Here is a 23,854-nt window from a genome sequence, read left to right on the forward strand (position 1 = left end):
CTCTGCCAGACCCCTCCCCCCCAAAAAAAAATTCTTTCTGAGCAATGTATATGTAACTTGTAATTATTTCTCAAAAAGAAATTCCCTATGTCCCCCTCCTCCTCCATATCTAATCAATATATATTCCTCAGAATTTTTTTGGGGAGGAGGTAGTACTTGGGTTTGAACTCAGGGCCTTGCACTTGTTAGGCAGGCACTCTTACCATTTGAGCTACAGCCCTGGTCCTTGAAATTTTTTATCCCAATACCTGAAAGCAATTTTTTTTTTCAGTACTAGGGTTTGAACTCAGGGTCTACACCTTGAGCCACTCCACCAGCCCTTTTTTGTGATTTTTTTTTTTTTTTTTTTTTTTGAGGTAGGGTCTCATGAACTATTTGCCCAGGCTGGTGTTGAACCGTGATCCTCCTGGTCTCTGCCTCCTGAGTCTGTAGGATTAGAAGGCAAATTTTTATTTTATAAAATCACGTGTAATACCAGGAAACTTGATGATTTTTGAAACTTGTAGGTTTGGTTAAATGAAGTGTCAGGGTCAATTCCTGGAGTTAAAGCAGGTTAATACTGAGATGAGACTCAGTCAGGTAATGAAGGATCTAGATAACTTTTTCTCATGTCTTCATTTGTCTGTCTTTTAATCATTTGTGTGAGGGAACAGGCTGTTTTGTTATGGTAGAATATTTGCATTCTTGTTGCCCTTTTTTTTTTTTTTTGTGGTACTGGGATTGGAACGCAGGGCTTTGCACTTGCAAAATAGACAGACATGCTACCACTTGAGCCACACTTCTAGTCCATTTTGCTGTGTTATTTTGGAGATGGAGTCTTGAGAACAATTTGCCTGGACTGGCTTTGAACCTCCATCCTCCCAGTCTTGGTCTCCCAAGTAGCTAGGATTACAGGTATAAGCCACTTATGCCCTACTTATTGGCTGCTATTTGAAGCAACAGGAAAACTTAGAATCACCTACAAAAGTAGCATGGACAGTAGATAGGCTTATTACTTTCATTTTCACCCTAACAGTTTCAAAACTCATTAGTCTTGGCTATAATCAAAATATTAGACTAAGCTTTTATGCTGGTAATCCTAGGTACTCAGGAGGTGGAGATTTGATGGATTGTTATTCAAGTCAGTCTGGGCAAAATTCTTGTGACCCCTTCTCAACCAATAAAAAGCTAGGTGTGAGTGGCAGAATGGCTCAAGTGGTAGAGTGCCTGCCTAGCAAGTGCATAAGACCCTCAATTCAAAACCCCAGTACCACCAAAAAAAACCAGTATGGTGGCACGCACCTGTCACCCCACCTGTATAGGAAGAATAAATGGGAGGATTGTGGTACAGGCCAGCTGTGTGGGTGGGGGGAGAACATGAGGACCCTGTTCAAAAAATAACTAAATCAAAAAGGGCTGGAGATGTGTCTCAAGTGGTAGAGCACATGCCTAGCAAGTGTGAGACCCTGAGTTCAAACCCTAGTTAAAAAAAAATCAGACTATGAAAAAAAACCTTAAAGACAAAAGATCAGACAAGTGTTGGTGAAGATGTGGTGAGTCATCCTATGACCTACCAGTTATACTCTTAGGGAGTACAGTTCTCCAAGAGAAATGAAAACATAGGTCTATAAAAAACTTGTACTTGTGTGTTCATAGCAGCCTTATTCATAACAGCCAAAAGTGAAGACAATCTGAATGATCATCAACTGACAAATGAATAAATAAAATGTGTATCCATACAGTGGAATGCTGTTTAGCCATAAATCAGGGTGAAATATTGATCCATACTACAACATAACCTTGAAAATGAAAAGGCTGGGAACTAGAGGAGTGGTGCAAGCTCTAAGAGCACCTGCCTAGCAAGCATGAGGCCCTGAGTTCAAACTCCAGTGCGCCAAAAAAAAAAAAATTGAAAAGGAAAAATCTGGGTGCAGGTGGCTCATGACTGTAATTCTAGTTACCTATGGAACTAGATCAGGAGGATCTTGGTTTAAACCCAGCCTGGGCAAATAGTTCAAGAGATACTATCTCAAAAATATCCAACATAAAAAAGGACTGGTGAAGTGACTCAAGTGGTAGGGCTCCTGCCTAGCCTAGCAGGTTTGAATCCCTGAGTTCAAGCTCCAGTACCACAAAAACAAAAACTTAGAAAGATTATGCTAAATAAAAAGAGCCAGGCCCCAAAGCCCACACGTATTTCCATTATATGAATAGGCAAATTCATAAAGACAAAATGTAAAAATTAATGCTTGTCAGGGCCTGCAGGAAGTAGAGAATGTAGAGTGACTGCTAATAGGTATAGGTATCTTTTTGGGAGTGAAGAAAACATCCTAAAGTTGATTGAAGTGATAGTTGTACAACTCTTTGAATAGGCTAAATGCCATAGAATTTTGTACTTATTTATTTTTGGTGGGACTGCGGTTTGAACTCAGGGCTTATTCTTGTAAAGCAGGCATTCTACTGCTTGAGCCACGCCTCCTGTTCATTTTACTCTTGTTATTTTGGAGATAGGGTCTCTAGAACTATTTACCCGGGCTGGCCTCAAACCAAGATCCTCCTGATCGCAACCTCCCAAGGAGTTAGGATTACAGGCTTGAGCCACCAGCACTTGGCAAATTTTGTACTTTTAAAGAGTAGATTTTATGGCATGTGGATTGCATCTTAATTATAATTTTATGGATACTTCTTCTCCCAAAATCATTACCTAGAGAAGATACCTTCTAAGACTATAAAAAATCTGTTTTAGTATTTGGGTTTTGTGTGTCTAAAATAGACCTTTCTCAGGCTTAGGACCTATTTTATTATACATTGTTTTAATGAATTCTTCCATTTATCTTATTTCTGAGGTTTTATCTGGGATCATCAGTTTGGGGGTTTGCAGTAGTAGAAGCTTAAGTTAGATGAAAAATAAAATCAGACTAGTACCTGCTGTTTTCTGGTTTTCATCCAGAATGAAGATGATAACCGAGCCAATGAGAGCAAAAAACCCAAAACAGAAGACAAGAACTCATCAGGCCACAAGCCATCCAGCAACAGAGAGTATGTCCCCAAAACATGTTGCATGCCAGTGTTGTTAATATATGTCTATCATTTGGTATTGGGTACTTTCTAATGTGCTTTTAAAGTGTTCCTTTTAGTGACTGATGGTCATATGCATGTACACACATACATGTAGTGAATAATGGGAGCTTTTGCTTTTAGTTAATAGGACTAGAAAGAATTTAAGATTCAGTTACTTTTTCTCACCTTTTTTGGCGGGGAGGATAAGGGTGACAATGGAATAAGAGTTAAAGCTTTGTCACTTTCTGGACAGATGGCGTGCTTCTCTATAACTTGAAAGAAGTTAGTTACTAATTTAAGCATTAATCTTTTTGCAATTTATTTGCTCATTCATTTGGGCACTCTTTGTGTGTCAAGCCATGTTTTAGGCACTGGACATACAACTGAAAAATAGATATAGGAGAGGAGGGAGGGAAAAAGGTAGACAAGATACCTGTATCATGGAATTTACAGTCTCATGTTGTTTTGTAAGAATTATATACCCTCCTAATGTAATGGGAAAACAGAGTTGTCTTGAAACAGTCAAAGAATAATGAAACAAATTCATCATGATCGAATCACTATATGGAGAAATGACGGCATTTGTTTTCTTTGGCAGGTCATCTAAGCAGAGTGCTGCAAAAGAAAAGGACTTGCTACCTTCACCTGCTGGGCCTGTTCCTTCAAAAGATTCAAAAACAGAGCATGGCTCTCGGAAGAGGACAATCAGCCAGTCTTCTTCCTTAAAGTCAAGCAATAATAGCAACAAGGAAAATAGTGGCAGTAGCAAGAGCAGTTCCTCCACATCAAAGCAGAAGAAAACTGAAGGAAAGACTTCCAGTAGCTCCAAGGAGGTTAAGGTACAGTGTTGGGGACCTGAGCATTTTGAACATCACTTTCAGAGTAACACTGTACTTTGAAATTTTTGCAGACATCCCATTAAATTTGTAGGACTGTGTATTTTACTCTTATTATGTCATGATATTGATTATAAACTTATGAAGTGATCTGAGACCATGAAAGCAATAAGTCAGCTTGGCCACATGCCTATTAATCAGTATAGAAACCCTTAATTGGGAAAGTTGATTATGGCTGTTTTTAGAATAAGCACCAAAAGGTTTTAATGCTAAGATTGAGTACTAGTTGATAGTTTGAAGTAGGCTTTGGATTTCTTGTAATTAAAATTTCCAGTTAACTTGTATTACATAAAGCAACAGAGCAGCCATTTGGTTTTGATTTATAAAATTAGAATAAAATAGAATTTCAGTTACCACTGAAATTATTCCTAATTACTGTTATTCCTAACATATTTATAATGTAGTTGAATGTTCTTTATGTTTGTGGGTAGAGGGAGATTTGGATTGAAGAAGCTTTTTCAAGGCTGTGCTTTAATAGACCTTCAGTCTCAGTTTGTTTACCATAGTATTTGCATTGCTTTCTAAAAGCAAACTTCCCAAAGTCAGAGGGTGTAAGACAAAATTAAGAAAATACCTAGGTTATTTATTTATTTTGGTGGTACTGAGGTTTGAACTTAGGGCCTCATGCTTGCTAAGCAGGTGCTCTACTGCTTGAGCCACTCCACCAGCCCTTTCTTGTGTTGAGTGTTTTTGAGATAGGGTCTCACATACTGTTTGCCCTGGCTGGCTTTGAACCTTGATCATCCTGATCTATGTATGACTCCTGAGTAGCAAGGATGGCAGGTATGAGCCATGGGTGCCTGCCTAATACCTAAATTTTTAAGAGTATAATCTACTGGATTATTGTGATTTGAGTAAACAAAGGTTTATTAATTTATTTTTAATAAAAAAAAATAAAAGCCTGGCTTTTTTCCCCTCCAAATTCCTAATCTAATAAAGACTTATTATTTGCTTACTTTTACGTAAGCGAAGTTTTTTTTTCCACCCTCCAGCTTGATTGAACTCAGGGCCCCAAGTTTGTTAGGCAGGCACTCTACCACTTGAGCCACTCCCCCAGCTCTGTTTCTGAATTGGATATTTTTCGAGGTAGAGTCTCAAAAACTATTTGCCTGGGGCTGGCTTTGAACCCAGTACTCCTGATCTCTGCCTTCTAAGTAGTTAGGATTTGGCACTCGGCAAAGTAAGCAAAGATTTGAGAGTTGAAAAATCAAATTGCTAAACGATACTAGTCTTGCTTAATTGTGTAACTAAGATTTTGTAAGTTGAGGCAATTCACATTAAGAACAACTTCTCAAACTGAGCTGTAGAGAAGACTTTTTCTCTAGCTAAATACCTTGATTCTGTAGTAGTTTGGAGAATTCACGTACTGTCCTGAGGACGCCCCAATTCACCTGCTTACTGGCTCTTTTTCCATTTCTCACCTTTGAGCTTTAGGATTTGAGGAATCTGCTTATTTTTAAAACCTCTGAGTTCTTTTTTTTTTTTTTATGCATTCATTAATTGCCTGCTGTCTAAACATTTCTTCTTTACAAAGCAGTTTCCTTCTGTTAAGTTTGTCCTTCTTAAAAGTAGGAATTTGTGTCTTCCCTATTTTATGTTTTTTCCAATGCTTGATTTACTGGGCAGTTAGGATATATTTTGTTGGATCAAATGTAGTCATTTGGTACTCAGTGATTTTGTTTGTTTGTTTTGTTTTGTCTCCCTGTGGAGCCCAGGCTGGCCTGGAACTTGCTATAGCCTAGGCTGACATCGAACATGAGATCCTTCTGAGTCAGCCTCCCATGTCCTGAGATTATAGACATGTACCATCATACCTGGCATTTTACCCTGCTATTTTTAAAATTATTATTATTTTATTTTACTTACTTAGTTTTTTCTTTGTTGTTTTTGCAATGCTAAGGCTTGAACTCAGGGCCTCATGCTTGCTAGACAAGCGCTATACCTCTTGAGCCACTCCACCAGTCCTTACCCTGTTATTTTTGACAAAATATAAAATAGACCTTTATCATTTTGATTCAAGCTTTTATGGCATCTGACAGTTATTAAAGTTGTTAATGTTAGTCTTGACAGTTTCTGATTTAGGCAGTTAAATAAGAGTTTACTAAAGAAAAATCTGTTTGGACAGGCAGAGTGCAAGTGATAGAGCCTAGCAAGTGTGAGGCCCTGAGTTCAAGCACTAGTTTAAAAAAAAACAACAAAAATTAGATAAACTAGAAAACCACAATTACATATGTTTTATGGATAAAAAGAATGTTGAAATATCTGGAAAAAACTTTTCTCAGATTAACTTTGTTTTGGAATGTGTACACATTATGTCTTCCTGTACCTGGTTCTAAGCAAAAAATAAGTTGTGGTCTAAACCTATTGAATTTGGCTACATTGAGGGACAGTTATCTTTTGCCCATTGCCATGTCATTATAATCTATCTATGTATTTTAAAATCTCTGCCCCTCTAGGTTCCCCTAGATGGTCATGGATAAAGTGATTCATGACATCCTGGGGAGAGACTTAATACTCCATGCCTTTTGAACTTCAGTAAAAGCTTGGGCTTTTACTCAACATCTTCTCAACATCTCTTTTTGAGATGACCCACTTTTACCTCTGAAAGTGTCTTTCTAGTCTAATAAACTATGCTATGAAGGAAACTTCAGTTTTCCTCAAATAAATCTAAACTTAGGCACTTGTAGGACTGTGTATAAAACATAGAAGGAAAGCTATCCTGGTCATGTTACCTGCAACATCATGTTCAGGAGGCCATTTCATAAACATGTAAACTTTACCATAAAGAATTAGCATTGAAGTAGATTATAATAGATGGAACCAAAATGCTTTTAACAGATAAGAAAAGAAAAAATTACTACTTGGTTCCTTTTAAGCAGATTTTTAGCACAAGTAGTAGATTGATATATTATCAGATTTTTCTACTATTGAGACATGCATTTTTGATATTAAATTCTACTTGTTTATAGTGTTTTGTGGGAACATACATATTTTATTGAAGGTAGGGATGAATTGGAGGCTTTTGGAAGGAAAGAGTCCTTTTGCATAAAGGGGCATGTTGATAGGCAGGATAGACACCTTGATAGAAGGCAGAATAAAGTTTAAGTGGGTAGCCTTTTGAAATCAGACAGATCTGGATTTTAAACTCATTCCAGGAATGCCATTTAAAAGTTTTTTTGCACTTGTTGCTGGGTGCTGGTTGCTAACATCTGTAATCCTAGCTTCTAAGATCAAGAGGATTAAGGTTTGAGGCCAGCCCAGGAAAATAGTGAGACCTCGTCTCAAATAACAAAGCCAAAATGGACTGGAGGTGTGGCTCAAGTGGTAGAGCACCTGCTTTGGGATCATGAAGCCCTAAGTTCAAACCCAAGCCCTACCAACAACAAAAAATAATTGTTTGAATTTACACAAGTTAATTAGCCTTCTTGAGATTCCTTCTCCTCTGTGAGGATAACAAAAAACATTTAATGCTTATAATGTGCCATATACTCTGCAAGGCAGTGAAAATAAAGATATGAAAATGCAGTCTTGGGTATCTAAGAAAGCAGTGTCCTGTATGGGAGTAGATATAAAAATTCAAAAATTTGGTAAGAGTCAGGCATGGTGACTCATACATGTACTCTAAGGTACTTGGTGGTAGAGATCGGGAGGATCACAGTTCAGGAGCAGCCTGGACAAAAAGTTCTGGAGATCTCATCTCAATTAATAAAAATTTGGACATGGTGTCATGCCCCTGTCATCCCAGCTGTAGCTAGATGGGTTGTTTATTATCATTCTGGTGTTGAACTCAGGGCCTCTTTCTTGCTAGTCAGGCTCTCTACCACTTGAGCCACTCCATCAGCTCTGGGGGGGCAGTGGGGGTTGTTTTGTTTTGCAGATGTTGGAAGCACAAGTAGAAGAATTAGGTGGCCTAATACTATAGAAGTCCAGGCTGGCCTGTGCAAAAACTCAGAGCCTGCGAAGAAAATAACTAAAACAGATGGCTAGGGGTATGGCCCAAGTGTTAAGAGTGCCTAGCAGGTTTGAGGCCCTGAGGTCAAACCCCAGTACTACCACAAAAAAATAAAAAGTTTTATAACAAGGAAATTAACGATTGAAGTGTTCCCCTGGGAATCAAGGGCAACTGTGCCGTATGGGGTTTTGTCCCTTGGATGCCAAAGGCGCATTCTCTGTACTCAGAGACTATTGTTTTTTTTGTTTCTGAATTCAGTCTAATAGCAGTGCTATTCCATAGCATTGTTGAAAGTACAACTATATTAAGACCTTAGTTAACTTGGTGCATGGTAAATAGTACGGTACCTGTTAAATATCAGTTATTATTATTGCTATTTTTTATTGGCAATAACTACCAATAAATTTTTCCCTAAGTACCATTTTGATACTAGGTTTGTCTTCCTTATATTTTAACAAGTGCCTAGCCCAGTGCTTAGCATGTAGTATACCCTTAATAAATGAGAATGAATATTTTGGTTACATGAAATGGACCTGTAAGAAGTTTACAGTGTAAAACTTGTAAAAGTTTTGTAACAAGGGCCAGGTGCCTGTGGCACACAGCTGTAATCCTAGCTAATCAGGAGAAAGAGATCAGGAGGATTGCAGCTTGAAACCAGCCCAGGCATATAGTTCTTGAGACCTTATATGAAAAATACCCACCACAAAAAAGGGCTGGTGAAGTGACTCATGAGGTAGAGCGCCTGCCTAGCAAGTATGAGGCCCTGAGTTCAAACCCTAGTACTGCCCTCCCCACACACACAAAAAAAGTTTTTTAACAAGGAAATTAATTACTGAAGGCAGTGGAATTTTGTTTCTATTTTAACAGTGGTTGAAAAAATACTTTCAGCTTAATTTTATTTCACAGTTTTTAACTCAGTTGTGTGTGTGTGTGTGTGTGTGTGTATAAATATATATTTATATATATATATTTTTTTTTAATTTTGTTTTGGTCAGGAAAAGGCTCCAAATAGCTCTTCTAACTGTCCTTCATCTACACCAACTCCTGAAGCTTCTAAACCTCGGAGAACAAAGCTTGTCTTTGATGACAGGTGAGATAAATCTGATGGGATTCTTGTGTACATTTAACAAATCACTCAGTTGGCATGTAAGAAACTAATTTCAATTTCTGTCAGTAACTAGAGGCTTAATACTTGTATATGATCCATAGCATATTCAGATTTTAACTTGAAAGGTAACCACTAGTCCAACTGCTGTTCCTTTAACTTGACTCCATGATGACTCTTATAAGGGATGTAAATGGTATGCCTTTCAGAAGACTGTTACTGCTGCTGAAGTAAGTCACTGTTAAGGAAGTGCAATGTTGGTTTTTTCCCTGCATTTTGATAAAAGATTATTTCTTCTACCCACATCTTTCCTAGTCTTTAAACAACAGAGTAAATTAGTTTTTAATACTAGGAAGCTGAATTCTGTTTTCTTGAATAGAAGAAAGCTGAAATGTTTAAGAGTTTCTACCAACTGAGCTAGCCAGGCATTTTTTAAAAAAATGTTTAATAATAGCTCATTATTATTATTAAATGTTTAATAGCTCATTTTCTTTACTTGAGGATGTGAAAACTGAGGGATACTGGAGACAAAAATGAACTAGCATTTTCTTATGGAAATACTTACCATTATATTTACAATGAAAATTTACATTACAGAAATTATTCAGCAGACCATTATTTACAAGAAGCAAAAAAACTAAAGCACAATGCAGATGCATTGGTATGTAGTCTTCTTACATTTATGTATTTGATGAAATTAGCTGAAATCCTCATTTGTTGTTTGTACTTAGAGTAGCTCACTACTCAGAGCTTTTATTCTCCATGTTTTAGTCTGACAGGTTTGAGAAAGCAGTATACTATCTTGATGCTGTGGTATCTTTCATTGAATGTGGGAATGCATTAGAGAAGAATGCTCAGGAATCCAAATCCCCATTCCCTATGTATTCAGACACAGTGGAGCTCATCAAGTAAGTGTAAAAATTTGCCATATCATTGGTAAAAACATGATTTCTCTGGTCCATCTAGGAAGGGGTGATACAACAAAACAGTGAACTGAAGAGGATGTTCAATCTATTTTTTACATCTTTATTTTCCTTGGATGAAAATAAGTAAATGTTTCAGTGGCTGTTTTATTCTAATGCTTTTTAGGATAATGGAAGTCATAAGATTAAGGGGAAGTATTCTATTCTACTTGCTATTTGTTTGTTATTCTAATTCACAGGTATACTATGAAGCTAAAGAATTACTTAGCGCCAGATGCTACAGCTGCAGATAAAAGACTTACAGTACTTTGGTAAGTGTTGTTGTTTTTTTAGCCTTTGCTAGATAACAGGCAGTCCTTTGATAAATTGTGCTGTTTAAACTCTTCTGAGTGTTATACTTGAATCAAATCTTCCACAGCCCTGTCACAAACCTATAAAGCAGGTAAAAGCAGGAAATACTTCAAAATTCCTACTGTAAGATTTTTTTTTGTTGTCAATATCTGATCCATTGCCCTCTTGATGAAAGGCTTGGTAAGGTAGAACTAATCTAGGAAACCTCTATTGAATTACATGATCACTTTCTTAGGCTCTTTTTATACTCTTTCTCACCATTCACATATAAACATTTCTTTAGGAGCATAAAGACTGTGACATAAGCCAGGCAACTGTGATTCATGCTTATAAATCCTAGCTACTTGGGAGGCAGAGATCAGAAGGATCATGGTTCAAAACCAGCCCAGGCAAATAGCTGTGGGACCCTATCTTGAAAATACCTAACATAAAATTAGGGCTGGTGGAGTGTCTAAAGTCATAGAGCGCCTGCCTGGCAAGTGTGAGGCCCTGAGTTCAAACCCCAATACCACAAAAACAAACAAAAAGAATGGAAGAATGTGACTTGTTTGCTTTATCCCAAGGAGGACAGTTCTTGCTCTGGTTCTATTTACTTTAACACTGGAAATGTAGCTGTGAATAAATCTAACCCAATCCTCTTCATTGTGGCGTTTATAGTTTAGTGTGAGGAGAAAAATTAATTAAAGAAGCACACACTATGTTAATTCAGTACTTTGAAAGAAAAGTATATGGAATCATAAGAGTAAAGGGTAGGATGACCTGCTCTAGGTAGAAGGAACAATATATACAAGGGCTGGATGGTGGAAAGGAACAGGAAAGTTTCAAGGAACTAAAAGAAGACCATTGAGAAGTGAGCATGACTGGATAGATAGGGATGATGATGATTATGCAGGACGTGTTAAGGTTTGTATGTTCCATCAGAGTTGTAATGTTCATTGTTTCCTCATTTTTATTTTGGATTACTTATGATTTAGTCTGGAGATTCTAATGTGGAGATTCATACCTAATGCGTGTGTGTGTGTGTGTGTGTGTGTGTGTGTGTTAGTTACTGGGGTTCGAACTCAGGGCTTTGTACTTGCTAGGCTGGTGTTTTGCCACTTGAGCCACACCTCCAGCCCACTAAGTGATTTTTTTTCTTAAATTTATATGTTATTATGACATGTTGGTGTCCTGTGAGTGAAGTTTTGATTTTTGAATGTCAGCACCTAATGAGAAGGCTGTCTTAGGTTTCTTAACCACCTCTCTTTCCCTGCAATGTTGCATACCTTTTGATTTTGCTTAAAGGTTAGTGTTGTTTTTCTTAGGCATGGTCTGCCCACATAAGCCAGTCCTGTACTTTAGCATAATCTGAAGGTTGTCTCTACAGCTATGCTTAGAATCTGCTACCCTGGTAAATAAACTGCCCTTTTTCATTGGCTAGCCTGAGATGCCAGTCTTTGCTATACCTGAGGCTATTCAAACTGAAGAAGGAAAATGCTCTGAAGTACTCAAAGACACTGACAGAGCACCTGAAGGTAAGTATATAAAGAGGAGGGTCCATTTCTTAGAAAACAAAATTGGTGAAGTCAGTCTCCCATTCCTACCGCAGAATTACTCTCATATTTAGGTAAAACACAGCAGGGGGAAGGGCTGATACTGTTTGAGAATTCTCAGATATGTTTGAGGTTTCTAGGAAAGTTTTTAAATGCATATATATCTGATTGTAGAACTTATATGGTTGTATGTAGCAGCCATTTTTATACTTTGAAATTATTCTTATTTTCACTACAGATTATAATGTTTTTCTTTTTCTTTTCCTTAAGGTGCTGGGGCTCAAGCCCAGGGCTTTACCCATGCTAGGCAAGCTCTCTAACACAGAGCCACGTCCTCAGCACAGACTGTTACCTTAGTTTCCTAAAATGTCTTCCCATGGTTTACTGGCCAGCACCACAAAATCCTCCTAAAATTCTGCTCTGATTATGATTTATAACTCCTCAGTAACTCACTGTTGCCTCCAAGATCAAGTTCATACTCCTTACCCTTAAGACCCTTGGTTCTTAAGGATCTCTTATTCCTTTTGTAACCCTCTGCTTTAGGCAATCTGTATGTTTCATGTATACTCTCTTTTCTGCCATTTTTAAAACTCATTTCCCTATGTCTTCTTGGACCCTTTCCCTTTTCAGTTGGAGTGTTGTTCTTTCTTTGTCTGTTCTATGAAGTATTCTAGAACATTTCTACTCTTACCTAATAACTTTTTTCAGTTGTGTATACATACACACACACACACACACATTTTGATTCTTAAAAAATAAAATAAAAAAATTTATACAAAGTCAGCTCTAGTCCAATATTTTTGAATGTACTTAGTACTTTGTAGTTAGTGTTTTTTTTTTTTTTAATTAAATACATTTTGGTTTTTCTACAGAATTCTTACAATAATTCTCAAGCACCATCACCTGGTTTGGGAAGGTAAGTAAAATATTTTATTTATTTATTTATTGGTGGTACTGTGGTTTGAACTTGGCCTCGTGCTTGCTAGGCAGGCGCTCTACCACTTGAGCCACTCTGTTAGCACTAGGTAAAATATTTTTGACAGGTTTATTTATCTGTATATGAAAATGGAATGGTAAGGGCAAAGATTACTACTTTTAAAAAAATTCAAGTAATCTAAAAGTATTTTTTTAAATTTGTTTACTTTTTTGTACTGGGGATTGAACCTACGGCCTCGCACTTGCTAAGCATATGTTCTATTACTGAGTTATAACACTAGCCAAGTATTTCTTAAAGTTATTTTTTCCTTTTTTTATGAATTGAAAATATAAATGGACATAATTATAGGAATGTTAGATGAGACATTTCACCTATAAACTTCTGAGGCTTTTTCTTTTTTTTTTTTTTTTGTGGTACTGGGGTTTGAACTTAGGGCCTACACCTTGAGCCACTCCACCATTTCTTTTTTATGAAGGGTTTTTTCGAGATAGGGTCTCGAAGAACTATTTGCCTTGACTTGCTTCGAACAAGATCCTCCTGATCTCTGCCCCCTGAGTAGCTAGTATTATAGGCATGAGCCACCAGCCTAAACTTCTGAGTTTTTATTAGCACCTCACCCTTTCTCAGTTTGATACCCATAATTACTTGGGTTTATTATAGTCTTGGCATTCACAAAATTTAGTGATTTTGTGATTTCTTCTCTGTCTGCACACCACTTCCATCCCATCTGTATCCAAAAGGAGAAGAAACACCATGAAGGCCCCTCCCCCCGCCTTTTTTTGTGACTTTATCTGTTCAGTTGTTATATTTATGTGAATTCACATTCTTTCTTTGCCCTGTTTTGGTGTTGTCATCTCCTCCTTTATTTTTATTTTTTTTGTTTTTTCTTTCAAGTGCTGGGGATTGAACCCAGGGCCTTGTGCATGGTATGCAAGTACTTTGCTACTGAGCTACATTCCTAGCCCTATTTTTTATTTGGAGGCAGGGTCTCACTTGACCAGGTTGGCCAGGAACTCACTGTGTAGCCCATGCTGGCCTTGAACTCTTAATCCCCCACCTCATCCTCCCAAGTAATGTACAATCTCATCAGGCTTTTATTTTCCTAACCAAAAGTGCAGATAAAAATATAAACACATAGATTTTTCTCCCCAATTTTCGTTTGATTTTTTTCCAGTGTGAAATTGCACTCTTGGGGATTCTCACAAATTTTAGTACTCCTGAAGTGAACCTGAAAGATTTTAATGTCTGTGTTTTCTAAGAAATACTTAACTAGCAGGAAGCTTGAGATGCTTGTCATTGATTATGAGGGCCGTATTTCTTTTGGTTAAATTCTAGGAAAGTGCCAGAAATTATGAAGCTCAAGAAAAGATGTTCTTATCTATTACCACAATTTTAGAGGTTAATTGTTCATTCCATCCAACCTTTTGCAAAACAGTTTGAAAAATATGTAATTACATGCCTGAATAGGTGGAAAGTTTGTTGAGCTGTTGAGTGAAGTGCCCTATCTTACAAATTTCAAACTACTATAAAAAGGTGTTAGGATTTCTTCAGTTGTCTCCCAGCTGTTGCCATTCCATAAAAGGAACATTTACAATGTCCTTTAGTGCTTTTAGAAGAAATTATACTTCTGGAAGCCCTTCTAGGCTAAAAGAATCTTTAAATTCTAAAAGCCTTCTTTTAGAAGAGTATATTCATTTCATAGCACTCTCTGTGTCTGTACCAACAAGCTTCCCATTTCTTTATGTGCAGCAAAGCTGTTGGGATGCCTTCCCCGGTTTCTCCAAAGCTGTCTCCAGGCAATTCGGGGAGTTATTCTTCTGGGGGCAGTAGTGCTTCAGCAAGTGGTTCTTCAGTTACCATTCCACAGAAGATCCACCAGATGGCAGCCAGCTATGTTCAGGTTACATCCAACTTCCTCTATGCCACCGAAATTTGGGACCAAGCTGAACAGCTTGCCAAAGAGCAAAAAGGTAAGTAGGGCTCTGGGTAAACTTTGAGGGATGGAGTTGGTAAAAAGAATTTTCTTTTTGGTGACACTGGGTTTGAACTCAGGACCTCTCACTCGCTAGTCAGGTGCTCTCACATCTTGAGCCACTCTCCTAGCCCTTTGTGTGACGGAGTTTTTGGAGATAGGGTCTCGAGAACTATTTCCCCAGGCTTGGGGCTGGCTTTGAACCATGATCATCCTGATCTCTGCCTCTTGAGTAGCTGGGATTACGGGAGTGACCCTGTAAAATGGGTGCTGACTGAATTTTTATGATTTGGTTAACTGTTAAGTATTTAGTTTGTCACCTAGTTTATACTTAATCATAGTCAATTTGCTGATTGTCTCCTTTGCTTAGAAATCATACTAAATGTAATTGACTTGAGTTAAAAAAAATACCCTTGGGTTGGAAGTAGCTCAGTGACAAGAGTGTTGCCTAGCATGAGGCCTTCGGTTTGATCCCAACTATGGCAAAATAAGTAAACAAATAAAAATACAAATTCTTTATGGTATTGGTGACACGAGCTAAACTAAAAATAGTTCTTTTCTGGCATGTTAAATGCAGCTCATACTATAAAAGTAATGTATGGCCTACCTGCTGTCAGATGGTCAATAAATTTGGCTATAAACATAGGATTACCTCTTATATATCTAAGATGTTTAATATATAAGAAAGCACATTTGCACTGGGTGAGATGGCACAAGCCTGTAATCCTAGCTACTTGGAAGCTGGTGATCCAAAGGATCACAGTTTGAGGTCAGCCTGGCCAAAAAGTTTTCAAGACCCCATATCAGACAGTAAAAAGCTGAGTGTAATGGAGCATACCTGTCATCCCAACTATGTGGGAAGACTAAGAGTATCACAGTCCAGGCTGGCCCAGCCACTATATCAAAAATAACCAAATCAAAAAGGACTAGGGGGCATGACTCAAGTGGTAGACTTCCTGCCTAGCAAGCACAAGGCCCTGAGTTCTAACCTCAATACTGAAAGGAAAAAAAAAAAAAAAAACACTTTCATACTGGATTTTTAGGTAATATTGAAAGACATTTATGTGATAAAAGAGATAAAATGAGAAGTTTCTTAGCATTCTTTAAAATCAGATCATTTGAAATATTACACCTTAAAAATTTATTATCCCCCCAAACTGAGGACTTTGAAAATTATAAAGTATTTAAAGATCATAGGGAAAAGTACTACATAAACACCATCGTATTTTAGTAAATGTTATTAGCAAATATCTGTGTGTAGTACACACATATTTAGTGTTGCAGAGAAACACTAAAATAGCCAATCATTGTCTTTTTATCATAGAGTACATTTTAAATGCTTTATAGTATGAATGCATAAGCAGTTGAAAATGAAAGATTCCGGTCCCTGAAGAGGGATGTGGTGAGAGAAAAGTAAAAAAGGAGCTCCAACTTTTAATGTAAAGTTGTGGTCTTAAAAATCTAATTTGTTCAAAAATTAAATATTGTCAATACTACCCAGGGAAGGCTAGAGAGCTGAAATTACTTCTGAAGTTACCCATTTTCTTTTTGGGGGGTAGGAGTGGGGATGGTACTGGGGTTTGAACTCAGAGCCTCACACTTGCTAGGCAGGCACTCTGCCACTTGAGCCACTCCATCAAACCTTAAAGTTGCTCACTTTCCATTTTCCACTCTTTTCCCCAGTGCTAGTTTTCTACCCTCTTTTTTTCTGTTTCTTTGTTGTTTTACTTTTGTATGGCATGTTTAAACAATGACTTAAGGAAAGAGAATGGTATATTGAAACCCATGTACCTTTCATTAAGCTTTAGTTCCGAAGATACAACATTTTGCCAGTGTGAACATGTGAGCTTGCTCTCTCACCTGTGTCCCCGCCCATACTTTCTGTCCTCCCCCACCTCATGAGTAATTTAAAGCAAACACAAGATAGGAAATTTTACCTGAAAGCGCATCCGTAAGTGATAAGGACTTTTCAAGACATGGCCACCATGCCTTTATTACAGCTACCAAAGTTAACAATAGCTCCTTTATATTATCAATACCTTAATTAACCTAGTCCACCAAAATTTCCTCCTCATTTCAAATACACCTTTTTTTTCTAGACAGTTGGATTTATTTCATACAGGATGTAAGCAAGGTCTACACATTACATTTTGTTGATAAATCTACTTTTTTGGGGAGAGGGCACACTACTGATTGTTGAGGAGAAACCAGGACCAGATCATACAATATGTCTTACACTGGGTTTTACTGATTATTTCTCATGATGCTACTTAATTTGTTCTTCTGTCTCTCATTTCCTTTATACTGGTAGTTCTGTCTTAAGACTTGATTAGATTTAGGTTCAGTACTTAGATAAGAATATTTCATAGGTGATGCTCTGATTTACTATCGCCTCATATTAGGGGACATATAATAGTTACACTTTTTAATGATATTAAAATTGGTCAGATTGTGCATGGTGGCACATATCTATAATCCCAGTACTTGGGAGACAGACTACAGGCCAGCCTGGGCCACATAGTGAGACCCTGTCTGAAAATAAACAAAAAAAAAGCCAATAGATCATTCCAGTGGTGTCAGCCTCATAGTCTTGATGGAAGATTCCCTATTAAACTTTAACTTGTGCTTTTGACATCCATGGATGATCATTACCTAGGTCATTATCCTATTAGGAAATAAGAACTCATCAGGAATTTTCTATTCTGGCATTCCTCTGCATTTTTTTCCTGGAATTCTATAAAGAAGAGCTAGCCTTCTCAAGTGTTTAGTGTCTGAGTCCTACATCGCTCTTATCTGCTCCCCAAACTGTGCTGGAATCAAGTCCTAGGCTTCTGTTCTCCTTCCCTTCATACCACCCTGACATGCAGCCTTTATTTGTTTACATAGGAAGAATTCTTTTTTTTTTTTTTCCTTCCTTTACTATTGTTTGAAAACACGCTATTTATCGGTGGTGCATGGAATATGATTATAGCAGAAAGGTTTGGAACACTTACTGTCTCATAATACACAGGAGCTACTTTGGGAAACATGCAAAGGGCATTTTCCTTTTGGTGCCACTTGCTTATTATACAATAGTACGATGTAGAGAAGGTTTTGAGTAATCAACTAGTCCATTGTATGTATGTGGACTAGTTCTCTACTTTAACATAGTAGCAATTTGTAATTTTCATCAGTGGTATTCTGCATGTGTATATAGCACTTAATTCTTGACCACACATCCTGTTTAAAATTGCTGTATGACTCAGGAAACAATATAACTTAAGAGACTATGGGATGCTTTGTTCTAAAACACAGACAAGTCATTTTAGTGTGGAAAGACGTGTTTTGACTTCCATATAATGTTATTTTACAATCTAGACTGAAAAATTTAAATCATGATTCAAAAGAGTGTGCGTTACTTAATGTATGTTTTTTATTTTCTAGAATTCTTTGCTGAACTGGATAAAGTAATGGGCCCTCTCATCTTTAATGCAAGCATCATGACAGATCTAGCTCGTTATACCCGGCAGGGACTACACTGGCTTCGCCAGGATGCCAAGTTGATATCTTGAACTGAACACATTCTCGTTGCCTCTGATTTTCTCCACAACACTGTGTCACATCACAAAGGAAAACTGCCATAACATGCCACCTAGTCAACACTAAGAATGAGGAATGGTTTTCTCCTCCTTGGTTTATGTGTTGTTTTTATAACCCCAAACCATCATATCAATCAACCCCTTCAATATTACCAACGTGAAAAAGTATTTAAATGCTTTTAAATCCGCAGCGCATTGATAAGATGGTTTTAGTGATCTATAATACTATTGAAATTCCAGTTGCAATTCATAACTAATCAAGTGAAATTCTATTTATTTTTAATTTTTTAAGTTCCCTAACTGGGGCTTGTTTAAAACTTATTTCTGTCTATAAATTTATTCTGCTGAATATTTAGCATAAATGTAATTAGGCATTTTTATTTATGTATTTTGGGAGCGTTGTTACCTAATTTTTTTTGTGGTAGCTCTTCTAGAGTAAGAGTTGGTTCACTTAAAATAGGAATATGTTCTTTCTACATCTACTACCTGATATTATTTCAGATCTTAACTATAATTTTACTGTAGAATTTATGCTTAGTGTTAAAGATATTCTTCTACACGTGAAAAAAATCAAATATGAGAAGATGGCATTGTACGTGGATGCAAAATGAAATGTGTCTGATTTGGTATGCATTATTTCAAAACTGTGAATGTGTGTTAATAACACTATAGCAATCACAAGGTGACTATAACTTGCATCTAATGCATTACAAAAGAGAGCAGGCATACTTTCTAGGAGAAGCATATTATATTGAAGGGTTTCATAAGAGGACAATCTTAAGGGTTTTATTAAAGTGTGTGTTCTATTTGTTGCTAATTATTTGACACTTAATCGAAGCAAGATAAGTTACTCTTGAAGAAAGAATGATCCAGATCCTGAAGGTTGCTGCTTGTGTCTCTTTAACTGATACTGTTTGAAGGTTAAAATCTCTTTGCAGATTTTTCCCCCTTAGTAGATTGTGATGCTCTGATAAGAGCATGTAGTGACTGGTGTGAGACTGGGCTGGAGCTTTGGTGTATATGCTTTTGCTGTACAAATGAACAGTTCTCATACCTAATGTAGAAATGATGAATTTCTCCTTTTTAAAGGTCCTCATCAGTGATACTTGTTTCTGATGAGATCAGAAAATTCACACTAGAAAAGTGGTTCAGTGTGAGCTCTCTTGAAAAGAGGAAGAGAGCAGGGATAGAGCTTAAGAAACCAGCTCTGTGTGAATTGTATATCAAAGTACCTTTCCTTACAAGGTGCATATAGGAATCAAAGGTAAGAAATGTACCCTCCTCTATACTTTGTTTTTAGTACCCCTATCATGTTTGGTGTGCCTTAAATCTTACCTTTAAATGAAGACTCTCTGGATTGTTTACAGATGAAGTTTTACACTAGGGCCAGATCATTCACAAATGGTTGGTCCTTTACAGTAATCTTAAATTCTCTTTCATTATAAATCTTCCCTTGTAGTCACACAAAGATTAATTCCTTTAGAAAAGCTAGTGCTTTGGTATATGGCGTAGTCTAACCAATTGGGTAGTGCTGCTTCAAAGAATAGCTTGTCCTTCTCATTCCGAAAATGAATCCATCCATTTGGGAAAAAAAAGGTTGCCTTCCCCTACTATTTGTAGATGATTGCCGAGACTTGAAATGGGAAGGGAGAAAGAAGGGCTAGAAAATCTCCAAGCCCAATGGTGCATTGAATCATCTGAGTCTCTTTTACAATTACTCTGAAGCTAGTGAACTTTCATTGTCATGCAACCTCATATTTAAAGAGCTTTTGAATTGTTTTGTACCTTGTTATTTTTAACCTATCTTTGAAGATTGAGATCTACAAATTATATTGAATTTACCTTTTTTCCCTCAGAGAAACTGCCTCTTACTATCTTTCTAATTTAATCTTTAGTGTGTTCTAGGAACAGTTTTCCTTCAGAGGACAACTTCTCAGCAATCACAATAGTCATTTAGTAACAAGTAATGTGTTAATCAAGCCTATGTCCTGTCCAACTCTCATTCCTTAATTCGCAGTGATGTCTTAGAAGTGGAAGGAACAAAAATTCTTGGGGTGTTTAGGCTTCAGCAACAGTAGCCAGTGTAGCACCTCTTGAGTTCTAATGCATTCTAGCCTCTTGTAATCCTGCAGGGCAGCAGGAACTTTTTTGGGAGGGGGCAGGGTCACACTGATGTTGTCTTAAAGCATAATTTTCTGTGTTTTATGGTGCTGCCCTAAGATATTTTCTCTTGAAAACTGTTAATTCTTGGAGAAACAATGTGTTAAGCTTTTCATTGTGGAGGATTTTCCCCAAGTGGAAGTGGGCAATGGATCAAAATTCTATCCTAAATAATTGAATTTTCAATGTTATAGTCTATGAGAGCACCACTCTCTTTCCTCTATATCTATCTTCTCACTTGTTCTGTCTGTGTCATCTGCTCTAGCACGTACCTTGGACTCTTATAGGTGACCATTCTTCCCTCCTCAGTAGGTGTCCTCAGTGTTTTCTAACCATTTAAAAACCGAATTTGACAAGTGGCTATAAACTTGCTTAGTCTGAGACTTGTATTTAATATACATTTAATTATAGAAAATAGCAACTATTTTAAAAATTACTCTGTTGACTGCTCTTTAAGATCACACTTACATGCCAGGAGGCAGCAACCTGCATCATTAGACTCTTTACAGGCAACCGACACACCAATTACAATGGATGAAGTTATCACAGTAGCCTTGTCCAGGCTAGGCTGGGCTGTGAGGAGCATTCCTTTCCAGGTGATTCAAACTTCCATAGCCCAGCTCAGGCTCCCGTTTGGCTGGAGAGCAGCCAGTCCTTTCCTTGTCTCAGTGCCACTTTTTTCTGGGCGAGGAGCCAAGAAGTGACTTTATAAGCAGTGAGTACTTCAGATAAATTTACAGCTATAGCTGCTGAAGATCCGAGAAGACTGACCACTACTGATTTAATTCGCCAGTGTAAAAGCAGTTTAGAGTAATGTGCACACGTGCCCACACATGCCTGCTTTTTCTGGGGAGCTCTTGTACTAGGGATCCATAGGCATCTGGGCTGCATTTTGAATGACACACTTGTGACTTTAGAAGATTCACTGTTTTTTTAATTGTTTGTTTCTTTTCATTAAAGATTTTAATCAGCTAGATCAGACAGCATCATTTTGTATTTAATGGCAGAAACTTTGGTACATTGAAATTTAATGAATGAGCTTGCATTGTGAAGCAAGAGCCTACAAAAGGCATCTGTTCTAAGTGAACATGCTGGCTGTGGAGGCCAGTGCTCAGTGGAGTTTCAGAGCAGCCAGTGATTGCTCGAGTCAGTGATGCCTAGCTGTGGAAGAGGAAGGGGTACGCTGTGCACTCTTCTAGTTATGAGGGTATGCAACTTTGAGCTTAAAATTATGTACACATACACACTTTATATATATGTATGTATGTATGAAACATGAAATTAGTTTGTCAAATGTGTGTGTTTAGTATTTTAGCTTAGTGCAACTATTTCCACATTATTTATTAAATTGATCTAAGACACTTTCTTGTTGACACCTTGAATATTAATGTTCAGGGGTGCAATGTGTATTCCTTTAGATTGTTAAAGCTTAATTATTATGATTTGTAGTAAATTAACTTTTAAAATATATTTGAGCCCTTATGTAGTATAATTGGGCTCTTACAGGGTGGGAAGGATTTTAATTTTCCAGTAGCTAATTGAACAAAATGGCTTCATTATGTATTTTGATTTATAGGAGTCTATTTATAGGTGTCTGGGTTCCAGGAACATCTATTGGGAATGAGTGTTGTAGGCAGAATGTGCTGATGTTTTTAAAAAAAGAGTAACTTGGGGAGCCAGAACATTTCAAATCCATATATGACTCCTATAACTTATATTCTCTAGTTATATGGAACACAGATTTCATTTCAGCTTCACATATCAATGTGTTGGAGAGGCAGATTTTTCCCCCGTAGTAATATTGCACACCTAAGGTTGCTATTCAGTAAAACCAATAGAAGAAATAATCATTGAATGTCTTGGAAGATGCAGTGTCAAGAAGCCAAATTGGTCATGTTGTGGAATATTCACATACTCACTAGTGGAGAAATTGGGTTTAGAATTAATGGACCTTAAAACCAAGCTGGCAAGTGACAGGAAGTAAGTTATTAAAAGTTAGTAAAGAGATGCTTTCTTACTAAACTCTTATTTACATGAACCCTGCAGTTAATTAAAAAGAACTTGCGGATTGGGTTGTGGCTCAAGTGGTAGAGTGGTTGCCCAGCAAGCATGAGGCCCTAAGTTCCATCCCCTGTACTGCCAAAAAGAAAAAAAAGAACTTGCTGTGTGTCCAGAACTAGAAATAATAGTTTACAGGAATGGACCTCTCCTTGCTACCATCGCTCAGCTGAACATAAATTACATTTTAAAAACAAAGATAGATCCCTTACTTGAGCATGGGTAAGTTCTGACCCAGAAATTCTAGTATATTTGGTTTTGACCTCTTACTGCTTCCATGTGGGGTTTCTTTTCACTTTTAATCATTGGAATTTTCTACCTACCATGTTCCTATCTGGAAAGTATCTATTTGGAAATGCTGCCTTTCAAATCAGTGACATAATTCTCCATATTGTTGAGTTTGTTGTTGCTGTTCAAGAACTGTCTCCATTTTACAACTTTCTGCACACACCTGGCAAATCATTGACATGAGCATTCCACAGTACTGGGATTGGGGTGGGGGGGTGGGGGCTCACCAACAAAGATGGTTCAATTAGCTGTGCCTGCAAAGGTACCGCTCTTGAGGACCACATGTGGGGTTGGTAAGCACAGTTATGAAAATTTCTATCTAGCCTCCGTTTTGAATGCTTTTAAGAAATTTTGTATAAGGAGGTTGGAAATGCTTATATATTTATTAAAATCCTTTTATTTGAAATTAAAATTATTTGGTAAAGGTTTGATATTGGGGGAGGGTTTTGGAGGGGAGGTAGCTCTATTGATAAATTATAAGCCTATTGATTCCACAGGAAGGTACTGTCAGTGACTAATAGGATGCCTTTGTTTTGTGAATGATCCAAATCTTTGTTTCACATTTCTTTTATCCAAAATATTTAGGCATCTGACATTTTCAACCAAAATTTCAATTATATACTGTGATTTTTATTTGTTGCAATACATTAAAATTTCAGAGGTACTTTGGGGCTCAAAAGCTAGGATTTCTAAGTCAGTATGTGCATTTCACATAATAAAGCTGTTAACGGTGAGCAAAGTATTATATACTAACTAGATTTTTCCACATCTGTATAGTATATTATATGTATTTTGTGGTATTGAGATTATAGAAAGTTTAGAGTGTCAAACATGCGTTTAATGTGTATTTTTAAACAAATTTATGGCAATTAAAATATTTGGAGACAAGGGTATCACATTTCAATTTGTAAAAATCTTTTTAACTCTACTGTGTCATTAAGATGCTTTGTATAATGCCAAACCATAGCTGGAGAAACTAAGTTTAATAAATATCAAATAGATTTTCTGTATTAAAGTTCATAAACACTGTTCTCTTTATACTTCTTCAATTCTTTGCCCTTTT

The 23,854-nt window shown here is 37.1% G+C and overlaps 1 protein-coding gene across 3 annotated transcripts in view; it reads left to right on the plus strand.

Moving 5' to 3' along the window:
• Positions 1 to 23,820, plus strand: part of Aff4 (ALF transcription elongation factor 4) — an 80,284-nt gene extending 56,464 nt beyond the window's left edge. For all 3 annotated transcript variants that reach the window (XM_020179703.2, XM_074057200.1, XM_074057199.1), the window contains 10 exons: positions 2,930 to 3,018; positions 3,638 to 3,878; positions 8,883 to 8,977; positions 9,590 to 9,653; positions 9,764 to 9,900; positions 10,155 to 10,226; positions 11,687 to 11,780; positions 12,671 to 12,714; positions 14,485 to 14,705; positions 18,131 to 23,820. In XM_020179703.2, coding sequence (XP_020035292.1) covers positions 2,930 to 3,018; positions 3,638 to 3,878; positions 8,883 to 8,977; positions 9,590 to 9,653; positions 9,764 to 9,900; positions 10,155 to 10,226; positions 11,687 to 11,780; positions 12,671 to 12,714; positions 14,485 to 14,705; positions 18,131 to 18,258 — 1,185 coding nt within the window. In that variant the 3' untranslated portion in view covers positions 18,259 to 23,820. The remainder of the gene's footprint in view (positions 1 to 2,929; positions 3,019 to 3,637; positions 3,879 to 8,882; positions 8,978 to 9,589; positions 9,654 to 9,763; positions 9,901 to 10,154; positions 10,227 to 11,686; positions 11,781 to 12,670; positions 12,715 to 14,484; positions 14,706 to 18,130) is intronic.
• The last annotated feature ends 34 nt before the right edge of the window (positions 23,821 to 23,854 follow it).

Source organism: Castor canadensis, chromosome 16 (assembly GCF_047511655.1).
Source record: "Castor canadensis chromosome 16, mCasCan1.hap1v2, whole genome shotgun sequence".
Lineage (NCBI taxonomy): Eukaryota > Metazoa > Chordata > Mammalia > Rodentia > Castoridae > Castor > Castor canadensis.